Raw genomic sequence first — 12,410 nt, forward strand, 5'->3', positions numbered from 1 at the left:
GTTAATGGAGTGTGTAGTGTAAAACAGCTAGAAATGTTTCAATATTGAACAGATCATTACATTGCTTGGTTTTATCTAAACAAAAAATGCAGTGAAATGCTCAATAATTAAACATGTTACTTAAAAATAATAACAAGCATAATTATTTCATTACTCAGCATGACTCAAAGGCCATATGTAGTGCGGTTTAATCCTAAATTAACAATATTTTACAAGAGAAAATTACGACCATCAGGTCATCAGAATAGGCATCAGCCTAACATTAGTACTGCTTTAAAATGGCCGCTTGACATTCACGCCGCAGCTTTTCGCATTTTGTAACAAACGTGATGTTCAAGATGCTGACCTTCAACGCATGCGCAAAACTAAACGTTCTGACATCACGCCGCGCACACGAGACCTTTCTACGACTCTACCAAAACCCAAATTTATAAAGGTAAGAAGTGATATGAACATATGAAACACGATGGCTGGTGAATTTCTGTCCAACATTTTTGATGACTGTTTTTTGTGACTTTATTGTGTGGACGTTCGGACTTGAACACGTTTTAAATATTTTGACTCTTAATAGTGTGTTTGTACTGTTCCACGCACTATTTTTTATAAGAACATCAAAGAGGCTGATAAGATAAAGCAGAAACACTACTTGTAGTTTCTAACTCACTAAGTACATGGTATCCATGTGTAAAGCGCAACATCAAAGTACAGTGGTACCTCGAGATATGAGCGCGATTCGTTCCAGGACTGAGCTCGTATGTCGATGTTCTAACTCGGATGTAACTCGAATGAACATTTCCCTTAACTATAAACAAATGGATTCGTTCCAACCCTTTGAAAAAAACACCAAAAACTAGATATTGGATTGGATTTTTTTCTTATTTCTTCAAATTTGTCTTCTGTTAACAAAGTAACACACAACTAATTGTTTAATATTACTTAAATTGTGTTTTATAGAATTAAAATTAGACATTTCGCGCAGGGTATAGAGATGTACATAGAGGGGGCTGGTGGGGGTGGGTTGGTTTATCGTGTGGTGGAGATTTTTGCACCGGTGAATCGTAATATAACAAACTAATTTAAAAGAACTTGGATTACGATGCAAACACACTCAAAAATTACTTTCAACTAACCTTACACTAAACTTAATTCTAAATAGTTTTACATGTTATACCTTTCTTCTACTGTTTGCCCCGCCTCCACCCTGACATACACTATCGATGGGCTGTTTGCTTTTGTATTCCCTTCAAAGAATTCTGAAAATGATGCACACAAATGGCTTCACAATAAGATAACGCACGACCACTTGCCAACGAGAATTAATATATACTCCTCGTACGAACGATCGCTACGCCATTCGTGCTGAAAACACTGAAATTAATGCAACGCTCCGCCCAGTGCTCGTAGATATCTGTTATACATGAAAGACATGCGGCAAACAGTACGCTTAAATCATAAAGTCTGTCATGTCTTGGCCACCTGGCTTTCTCGTATCTCGAAATGTGTCTCGTATTTAGAGATAATGATTTGCTCAAAATTTTATTCGGACCGAGAGATAATTATTTGCTCAAAATTTTACTCGGACCTAGAGATAATTATTTGCACGAAATTTTACTCGTATCTTGAAATGCCCGTATGTTGGGGTGCTTGTATGTCGAGGTACCACTGTAAATTGTAATGTCTGGAAAGTTCATAGGCAAAGTTGCCAAATGAAAAAGACCATTTCCTGCACAAATCAATCCCCGCTTGTGAGATACAGGAAAACTGCAAACCAAACCCAGAGTACGCAACAGTGGTATAATAATAATAATAATAATGCTAATGATCATGATCATGATTATGATCATGATAATGATAATGATAATAATAAATAACAATAATAAATAACAAAGTTATCCAATCTAATATGACCAAAATACAAAAGACATAATTAGGAGCCCAAAAACAAGGGTAAAATTGCATGTATCTAATTCAAGCATTCAAGCATTTCCTGAAACCATTAGGCATTCTCCTTTGCCACTCAGGATGGGACATTCCACGGCTACTTACGTAGCAACTGCTGGCCCTATCAGGATGATTACCACTTTTAGACGTAAGGTTTTAGCACCTGATTCCAATTCCTTAACTCGGTCTTATCTCGTCTAACAATGGAGCGTGTTCAGGATCGGAGGAGACAGACCATGACAGAGCAAGTTAATCTACAGATGATTTTTATTTTTTATTATTTATTCCCGACAAATTGATCTATACAGAGCTCCAGGTCCCCCTCCCAACTAATAAGCTCGCTGAGCGTCTCTGCCCCAGCGGAGGATGAGAAAGACGATGTCCAAACCCGAGTTTGCCCAGTTATAGTAATAAAAATAATAATATTCATTAGCTGATTAACAACACGATGTCTTAATATGCCAGATTAATGTCCGTGCAGCCCGCAAGATTGATATGAATGACACGGTGTTCGGAACTGGATGAACCAATCACGGTGAAGCATACGGCTCTGGAGGGCGGGACATTGGCCGGGCTGTCCAGTCCCTCGCTCGCTCACTCATTCGTTCCTCCAATCAGCTGGGCAGAGGAGAAGCCATGAAGCCGATCACTTCGCTCGGCTCGGAGAGCTGCCGTAATCCAATACGATCGGAGAGCGAAAGTGCGCATGCGCCACAGACCCGCACGACTGAAAGTTAAAAATTCAATCCGAGACTCATTCCTAGTGTAAACCCATATTACTGCCCAGAGATGTCTGTTTCAAAGCCTGCCATGAAGAGAAAGGTCAGTGATGAGCACAGACGGTTTCTAGAAAAGTGGGGAGTGCAATATTTTTTTGTTGAGCACTGGGGCACCCCGACGTGTCTCATTTGCACTGAAAAAGTTGCGGTGCTCAAGGTATACAATTTGAAACGTCATTATGCTACCAAAGAAAGTAATGCAGCAGTCGAAGCTAGCTACGCCGTTTGTGAGCTGATTGCCAAAGCATGAAAGCTATTCACAGAAGGTGAATTTATCAAAAAGTGCATATAACAGGCTGCACATATTGTCTGTCCAGAAAAGAAAAGTCAGTTCAACAACACCAGCCTTTCTGCCAACACCGTGGTAGAGCGCATTTCTGACCTGTCAAGTGACATTTATGATCAAGCTCGCAAAGATGTCCGTGGTGTTGATGACAATGTTGAAGTGTTGGAGGAGTTGCTCACAATAATTCCAATGCATGGCCAGACCACCGCGAAGGAATTATTTCACAAGCTGTGTGATGACATTCAGAATGCCCGTTTGCCATGGAAGAGCTTGGTTGGAATAACAACTGATGGAGCCCCATCAATGATTGGGAGGAAGAATGGACTGGTAGCACTTGTTAACAAAACTGGAAGAGGAGGGTGTGGAGTCAGCCATAGCTCTGCACTGCATTATCCATCAGCAGGCCCTTTGCAGCAGATGCCTGAAGTTTGACAATGTGATGTCTGTCGTTGTGAAATGCATCAACCAAATCAGATCCAGGGGCTTAAAGCATAGAATGTTTCGTGCTTTTTTGGAGGAAATGGAGTCTGAATATGGGGATGTTCTCTACTTCACTGAGGTACGTTGGCTCAGCAGGGGAAATGGGTTGAAGAGATTTTTTGAGTTGAGAGCAGAAGTAAAAGACTTCATGGAGATAGACGGGGTTGCTGTTCCTGTGCTAAGTGATCCCAAATGGCCCATGGACCTAGCTTTTCTTGTTGATATCACATATGAGCCTAATGTACTGAACAAGAAGCTACAAGGCCATGGGCAACTTGTCAGTGCTGCCTGTGACAACGTGAGAGCATTCTGCACTAAACTTTTGTTATGGAAAGCCCAGCTCTCTCAGCCAAACCTTTTCCATTTCCCAGCAAGCAAGGTTCTTGTGGATGCAGGCACACCATCAAATGGAGCTCATTGACCTGCAGTGCAACTCTGCACTCAAAGCCAAGTTCAGGGAGGTGAGTGGAGAAGCAGACAAGCTTGGGCAATTTTTTGAGAGAGTTGACCCCCAGTTTCCCTGAACTTTCCCGAATGTTCAAGCGGACCATGTGCCTTTGTGGGAGCACATACTTGTGTGAGAAACTGTTCTCCACCTTGAACTTCAATAAGTCCAAGTATAGGTTCAGACTTACTGATAAGCATCTTCAAGCTCTATTGAGGGTCTCCACTGCTTCCTGCCTCAAGCCAAATGTGACTCAGCTATGTGAGAAGAAGCGCTGCCAGGTCTCTAGCAGCAAGAAGTAGACAAGAGAAGCTGTGTCCAGAATATTTCATGTTCAATGTTCCATTCAAGTTCAGAAAGTTAAAACTTAAAGAGCTGTTAATACAGACATTTGAAACGGAATAGAAATAATTAGTTTTCTCTACTTAGCCAGTCACTGTATATCTACCGTATTCTCATTATTTTTTAATTTTTTTATTACTTATTAATTTATTTTGTATTAATCTTTAAGTTAATTTATTTAATCCATTATTTTTTGTTAAAAAATGTTTTATCAGCGCTTTTCTTGTGGAAATCCTGATGCGGCCCAGTCTCACCCAGACTCTGCCTCTTGCGGCCCTCAGGTAAATTGAGTTTGAGACCCCTACTTTAGAAGAACTAAATGACCTTCGAACATTACAGTCTTCCCTCGAATATCGCGGCTTCAGCTTTCTTTCACTGTCAAGGATTTTATTCGGAGGAATGCCGCCTCTTCTCCCGGCACTTTCGTCCACTGCTCACAGCTGTTCGACCATACTCGTGCTTTAAAAAAAACAGAATAAAACCTTTGTTTTGACTGATGTTCCCTAAACCAGTGATTTTCAACCACTGTGCCGCGGCACACTAGTGTGCCGTGAGAGATCCTCAGGTGTGCCGTGAGAAATTATCCAATATCCTTTTTTTTAAATTAACATTTATTAATAGATTTCTGCAAATATGATGTCATTGTCCAATGTCCGTGCTGCAAAGGCTGGCAGCGTAATGTAATATTTGTCCGTGTGGCAACACGTAGTTGATTGACACGTTCCGCCAAGAAAATTAGTGATGCACCGTGGTGACAGTCATGGAGAAGTTTTTAAAAAGGACAACTGCAAACTCCGAACTGCGCCCTGGACAAGATTCTGACCCGGATAAAGGCCCTAGTATGAGTGGTGGAGAAAACAAAGCAAAGACGGTGAGCTCAAGGCAATATAGTAAAAGCTATCTTTCGTTTGGATTTACTTTCACCGGGGATGAGACGACACCTATTCCGTTATGCCTGGTGTGTGGCGAGAAGCTATCCAACAGCGCCATGGTGCCAAGCAAGCTTAAACGCCATCTCCAAACGAAACACCCGTCGCTTCAAAACAAGCCGATAGACTATTTTGTTCGCCTGCATGTAAACACAGAGAAACAGGCAACGTTTATGAGAAAAACCACAAAGGTAAATGAGAAAGCGCTCAAAGCTAGTTACCTAGTCGCCGAACTTGTTGCTAAATCAAAAAAGCCGCACACTGTGGCAGAGACATTAATACTACCTGCCTGTAAAGCCATTGTCAACGAGATGCTCGGCCCTGGTGCGGCTAAAGACATAGATAAAGTCCCGCTCTCTGATAACACAATTGCCAGGCGTATTGATGACATGTCTACAGACATCGAAAGCCATGTTTTGGAAAAGATACGCATCAGTAGGAAATTTGCGTTGCAAGTTGACGAGTCTACGGATATTAGTGGACATTCTCAGCTCTTGGCCAATGTGCGTTTTGTGGATGGTGATGCCATTAGAGAAAACTTCCTATTTTGCAAGACACTGCCAGAAAAAACAACTGGAGAGGAAATTTTTCGGGTCACATCGGAATATCTTGACCAGGGAGGACTTACGTGGGAAAACTGCACAAGTGTGTGCACTGATGGAGCTGCAGCCATGGTCGGGCGCACCAAAGGCTTCGTGAGTAGAGTGAAGGAAAGAAACCCAGATCTGATTATTACGCACTGTTTTTTGCACCGTGAGGCCCTCGTTGCGAAGACTTTACCAGTAGAACTGGTTCCTGTGTTGGACGATGTGGTGCGCATGGTGAACTTTGTGAAGACACGACCTCTGAAAAGCCGTATATTCGCATCTCTGTGTGAGGAAATGGGAGCGGAGCATAAAGCCTTATTGCTCCATACGGAGGTCCGATGGTTGTCGCGCGGTAAGGTGCTGACCCGTGTGTATGAGCTGCGAGAGGAACTTAAAATGTTTCTGACAAATGAGAGGTCTGATTACTCAAATCAGTTTGCAAGTGATGAGTGGTGCGCAAAGTTGGCATACCTGGCTGATATATTTCATCATCTTAATGAACTGAACACAAGGATGCAGGGCCGAAATGAAAACCTGCTTACAAGCACAGATAAAATAAATGGATTCCGTTTAAAGGTGCACCTCTGGCAACAACATGTGCAACGTGCCAACCTGGAGATGTTCCCACTCACAGACAAACAGCAAAGCAACACTGCTGCACTGTCTGAGGTAATAGGTAAACATTTGAAAAGTCTTGAGGAGAAGTTGTCATTTTATTTCTCTTCAGCCTCCACTGAATGCTTTGACTGGGTTAGGGACCCATACAGCTCGGCATCAGTTGTTCGAAAGGACATGACTTTACAAGAGCAGGAGGAACTAACTGAACTGAGACAGGATCGTGGTTTAAAACTAAGATTTGCTGATCTTCCTTTGGACAGTTTTTGGTTGACTGCTGCCAAGGAGTTCCCCATTCTGGCCAACAAAGCTGTTCTGACATTGCTCCCATTTTCCACAACATATCTGTGTGAGCTGAGCTTTTCAAGCCTAACTGCTATAAAAACTAAAAACAGAGAGAGACTGAGAGCTGTTGAAGAAGAGCTTCGTGTGTGTCTTTCTACTATTCCTGCCAGGATATCGGCTTTGTGTTCATCTAAACAGGCCCAGGTTTCACACTGACTGAGTATAAATAAATTGAGAAATTATATTGTAATTAAATATACTATACAGAGTGTCATTTTGTAAAATCTTTGGTTAGTGGTGTGCCACAAATTTTTCCAATGTAAAAAAATGTGCCGTGGCTCAAAAAAGGTTGAAAAACACTGCCCTAAACAAACCGCATGGCTGATTGGTTATAGCGTAGGACACCTTACCACGTCATTTACAAACGTCATTTTCGAAAGAATTTCTGCCAGTGAGTTTCCCGATGTTCCCCAAAAACCTTTTTTCACCCTGTCGTTACGGGAAGTCTTTTATTTGAAGTTCTGGAACAATTAATTTGTAAGTAGAGGTACGACTGAACTATATTATTCACCGATTTGATATGATTGTGATTTATTATTTTTTAAGTAAATATTTGGGTTTTGAGCTGAAACCCCTTAGAATGTGGAAAAAAGATAAATATTTAAAATTTAGAAATTGGGTGCCTTGAATCCAACACAATGTTCCCTCTATTTTTTTATTTGTCTGGGCAGAAAGACACCCTCCCTGATGACACTGAGTGCCAGTGTGAGGAACATAATCATTGCTCGCTATGGGCACAAACCATGTCACACCTGCCAAGGCAGGTGTATTTCTACTTCACATAAATGATTTAGTAATAATAACATTTAATGATTATTATCTATGAATGGGCGGCCCGGCAGATGAGTGGTTTGCGCGTCGGCCTCACAGCTCTGGGGTCCTGGGTTCAAATCCAGGTCGGTCGACCTATGTTGAATTTGCATATTCTCCTTGGGTTTTCTCTGAGTACTCTGTTTTCCTCCCACATCCTAAAAAGATGCATTGTAGGCTGATTGGTCACTCTAAAATTGCCCCTATGTATGGGTCTTGAGTGTGCATGGCTATCCGTCTCCTTGTGCCCTGCGATCAGCTGGCCACCGATACAGGGGACACCCTGTATCGGTGGCCAGCCCCTGAACCAAAGTCAGCACTGATAGGCTCCAGCACACCGCGTGAGTGATGAAGTCGATAAAGCGGTTCAGAAAATGAATTAAAAAATATCTATGAATAAAACGTATCCATAAATGCCATATTCATAAATGCCATTAGAATAAGCACAAACACGAATACATTTTTACCTTATTCTACACATCTGTCCTCACTTCTCATTCTCGTTCAAATGACTTGTCTGCTGAGCGTGTCATCTGAGATAGTCAAGTTTCCATTTATATGCAATATTTTTCCATGATTTTGCTTTGATTTATTTAATAAGGTATAGCACATAATATTGAACATATTTATATTTATGTTAAGGAACTTATATATGTAAGATTGTAGCCGAGGGCTAATTTCCATTTATAGTCCATTGTGTAGGTTGAAGACAAACGACCACCCACGCAACCACACAACCACACACACAGTAGATTTAGACAGTTCTCACCTGTTTGTATCGCTTGTTCTTCTATAAACAGAAAAGTAAAAAGGGATGTAATAAGAAATATTAAAATGTAATTAAAAAAAGAAACAAGGCCTGTAAAACACGAAAAACATAATTGTACAGAGCTACTTCCACTGCCATGTAAACGGCGCCATCATTGGGGAAGGGGAAAAGTACAAAGTTTGGATTTTATTTTGTGCGCTTCACATGATTGCTTCTGCACGGAGAAGACAAGAGTAGTGCGCAACGCGCAGCTTAGAGGGAACATCTATCCCACATCTCTTGAAGTCTGACTTTTTAGTGGAATTACGGAAATTAAGATTTGATGTTCTTTTTTTCCATTTTAGTGTTCTGAAAAGATTAATAAGTGAAATGGACATGAAGCATAGAGGTGGTGTCTTCCTGGATATCCAGCTGAAACAGAGATTGGAACAGGTGAATCTTATATTCCTATTATTGGTGCAAAAATATCGAACAACTCGAACAGATAATTTGCACTTTATCTGTTCTACTAGTAATTTACCCAACTGGTCACCCAAAAATATATATGATTCCACAGGCTAACCTGTGGTCCACACCGGTACTCGGGCGATTCAGCGCTTTCTCCGGTCACGGTCAGCACCTAAGTATTGCTGCAGTGCAAAAGAATCAAAGTTTTTAAATCCCTCTTTTGATCTTAGCTTGCCTAAGGTCGCCTCAAATGTTATTGTTTAAGACAAACATATACGAAAATACACGTAATAGAAACATGAAATCATTCTGTATCAAGTCACATGGATAAATCAGCCTTTAACTTATTGTTATCACACTCCTTACCTTAAGGTGAACATCATCACAATGGCATGAGAGTGAGTGGCTGAAAAATGGCCAAAAATAATTTCATAAATCAATTGTCCTTTCATTTTATCTCTGAGTTTGATGCAGAAATATGCTGTTATCTGTTCTCTCAAAATATACAGCGTGAAATGTATATGGATCATTTATCGAATTATTTGAGTTTATGGCCTTTTTAAGTGTTTTTTACTTAGGGCTCATTGAGCTCACTCCAGGCTATGATACCTTAAACAAGACATTTGATCAATTTGAAAAGAATTTGAAAACACACTACAACGACTTTTCAAAGACAAATGAGCTCATTTTCACATGGTGAGTGTAAAGCCCTCCGAGCCTGTCGTAGGCCCCACCCCGTGATTACCATGCATGGCAAGCATAGGGTGATGCATCTTGCACTCGGATACAACAACAATCGGTAGCGTTTTTTTGTTCAAATTGACCCCCGATTTGTCCTTCAATCAATAGACGAACCGCTCAACTGCCTTCACCATGTGACGGCATGCCACTCCCAGCTCCCTTCCGACTCGCTATTACAGAGTCAGTCTTTCCATGCAAAACTCATAATGAATTGGTCTTATAGGGAACAAAACAAATGTCCTAGTAAACATAAAGAATTGGTATCTTATCATAATCTGGTTGGCTAGTTCATATTTCTTATTTTACCACCTGGAGGGTCACAACCAATGTTCCCTCTAAGCTGCTCTCGTGCGCATTTGCCCAATACTCTCATCTTCTCTGCGCAGCAGCAATCATAGGGAGCGCAGTAAATAAAATCCAAACTATTTTTTTTTACCCCTTTCCCCATGATGGCGCCGTTCACGCGGCATCCAGTGGCAGTAGCTCTGTCACTCTTATGTTTTTCGTGTTTTACAGCATGTTTTACATGAAAAATTAGACGGAACATAGACATGCACCTGCTTATGGCAGGTGTGATACTGGTGTGCCCATAGCGAGCAATGATGATGTCGCTCACACTGGTACTCAGTGCGCTCAGGGAGGTTATCTTTCTCCCCAGACAAACAAAAAATTAGAGGGAACATTAGTCCCAACATAAATATGTTGATCTTTCCTCTAACTTTGAACACGCCAAGGCATCATATTCAAGAGAACAACCACTCCCGTTTCTTTTGAACCAGCACCAGAAAAGTATATTCAATTAACATTTTGGAAAATGACATGACAAAAAACAGGAACACCCCTATTATTACTACCACAATGCATGTTTTTACGAAAGTATACAAGTCTAATTGTCAAGAAGTGTATTTATTCAATATTACAGCTATAAGAATATGAAAAGACTACTATGTTAATATCTAAATCTAATCTAAAATACTTGATTCACAATCAAAATAGTTTCTCTTTTCTTGACTTAAATAATAATACCGTTGTACTTCTACTTACAAAATTAATTGGTTCCGGAACTTTTTTCGTAACTTTAAAAATAAGTAGAGGTGTATTTAATGTGTAAATTCTCTAATTTATTCCAGTGTCCTCACACAACTATCAATTTAACCCTTTAAAATTGGTCAAAGTGCCCTAATTTTTGTATGAAAGATGTGAGAAAACACCAAAATGATTTCTTAATATCTTGAAATAAATAAAGCATATATAAATGTGCCCTGCGATGCTGAAATACTTCCCTTTGTGGCCATTATTTTGGGAGACGCAATTCTCGTTTCTCTGCCAGATGGCGATAAGTGCCCGTTTTACCAGGGCCGAAACCCTTCCACTTTGTACTACATTTTAGACTTCTATATGTGCCCTGTGTGTTTGTGCGTATGGGTTAGGGTTAGGTGAAGGTTGAGTGAAAAGTGTGCCGCGTTGCATTTGTACGGTTTTTAAACGCTTGATAAAGGGAATTGAAATCATTACTAAGGGGATTATTTAGCCGAGGTGGACAGGTATTTAAGAGAGAATCTTTAAATACAGAGAGTAGTTATTGTGAGACAGCCAATTCAATTGAATTTAATGCTTTTATTTTCATTATATGATAGATAGATGGATAAATGGAATGACAGCGATGAAATGAGAGCCCAGTTGTGGGTCGTGTTCTAAAGTGAAAATCAATGCATCTGCGACAATATTTTCAAAACAAAATAACGGATAGGGATATGCACTTACTTTTTGGGGGATTTCGGAAATTGGATCTTTTTCTTATCTCGAATCACTTATTTGCATATAAAGAATTTGTAACCTGAAAATTTCGTACTTAGAGGCATTCTTAAGTAGATTGTAATAAAAAAAACCCAAACAAAACAGATTCTTGTGATAACGTCTTGGAGTCTGCGACAAATTTAAATGTGGACTATCATCTGCATTTTCCTCCTTAATTTCTTTGTTTCTCCCAGCTAGCCCCGTTTCATAATTTTCCTTTCTAAGAAACAACACTGCAACGCCCTCTTTGTCATTATTTTTATTACACTCCTTTCCAACATTTTGGGTCTCCATAACCTTATTTATCCATTTTCTTTTTATGTCCCTAACACATTATATATATTTTATACTGCATGTTTCTTTTTTTTCTGAATACTGAGATGAATAGCAAAATCATATTTAGTGATCCATAAGTTTAGATAGTGTTTGATGCGCACCGGTTTTCCCATTTTTTAGAGTCAGTGTTACACATTGAAGTTTCTAAACAAAATTTTGAAAAGTTTCTTGGACACTCGGGCAAAGAGAGGGGAGAGCTGGAAACTGATCATCTTTGGTGTGTTGGCTGTGATGGTGGGGACAGATGGCAATGCGGCCCGGGAGACCCAAATGTTTTATGAGGGTCTCCTGGGAATGCCTGGCGAGGTGCCTTGTCTGAGAGAGGGAGAGGGAGCGAGGGAAGAGGGGTAACGAGAGAGAGAGAGAGCGGGAGAGGGAGCGGGCGAGGTGTAACGAGAGAGAGAGAGAGAGCGGGCGAGGTGTAACGAGAGAGAGAGAGAGCAGGAGAGGGAGCGGGCGAGGGAGAGAGTGTTTTAAAGAGAGAGAGAGGTAATGTGAGGCAACGAGAGGTAATGAGAGAGAGCGTTAACGAGAGAGAGAGAGCGTTAATGAGAGAGAAAGAGCGTTAACGAGAGAGAACGTTAACGAGAGAGAGAGCGTTAATGAGAGAGGGAGAGAGAGAGAGCGTTAACGAGAGAGAGCGTTAACGAGAGAGAGCGTTAACGAGAGAGAGCGTTAACGAGAGAGGGAGCGTTAACGAGAGCGTTAACGAGAGAGGGAGCGTTAACGAGAGCGTTAACGAGAGAGAGCGTTAACGAGAG

The 12,410-nt window shown here is 40.8% G+C and overlaps 1 protein-coding gene across 8 annotated transcripts in view; it reads left to right on the forward strand.

Moving 5' to 3' along the window:
* Positions 1-286: 286 nt before the first annotated feature.
* The window catches only part of nvl (nuclear VCP like), a 135,705-nt gene continuing 123,581 nt past the window's right edge, over positions 287-12,410 (forward strand). For 5 of the 8 annotated variants that reach the window (XR_013327978.1, XR_013327979.1, XM_077728979.1 and 2 more), the window contains exon 1: positions 341-436. Coding sequence is in view for 4 of the 8 variants with exons in the window: in XM_077728979.1 (XP_077585105.1) it covers positions 356-436 (81 nt within the window). In the remaining 4 variants the exon portion in view is untranslated. Of the gene's footprint in view, positions 437-8,672; positions 8,761-8,884; positions 8,940-12,410 lie in introns of all 8 variants that reach the window. The other 3 variants (XM_077728982.1, XM_077728981.1, XM_077728980.1) reach the window with 2 other exon arrangements.

Source organism: Stigmatopora nigra, chromosome 12 (assembly GCF_051989575.1).
Source record: "Stigmatopora nigra isolate UIUO_SnigA chromosome 12, RoL_Snig_1.1, whole genome shotgun sequence".
In the NCBI taxonomy this organism is placed as follows: Eukaryota; Metazoa; Chordata; class Actinopteri; order Syngnathiformes; family Syngnathidae; genus Stigmatopora; species Stigmatopora nigra.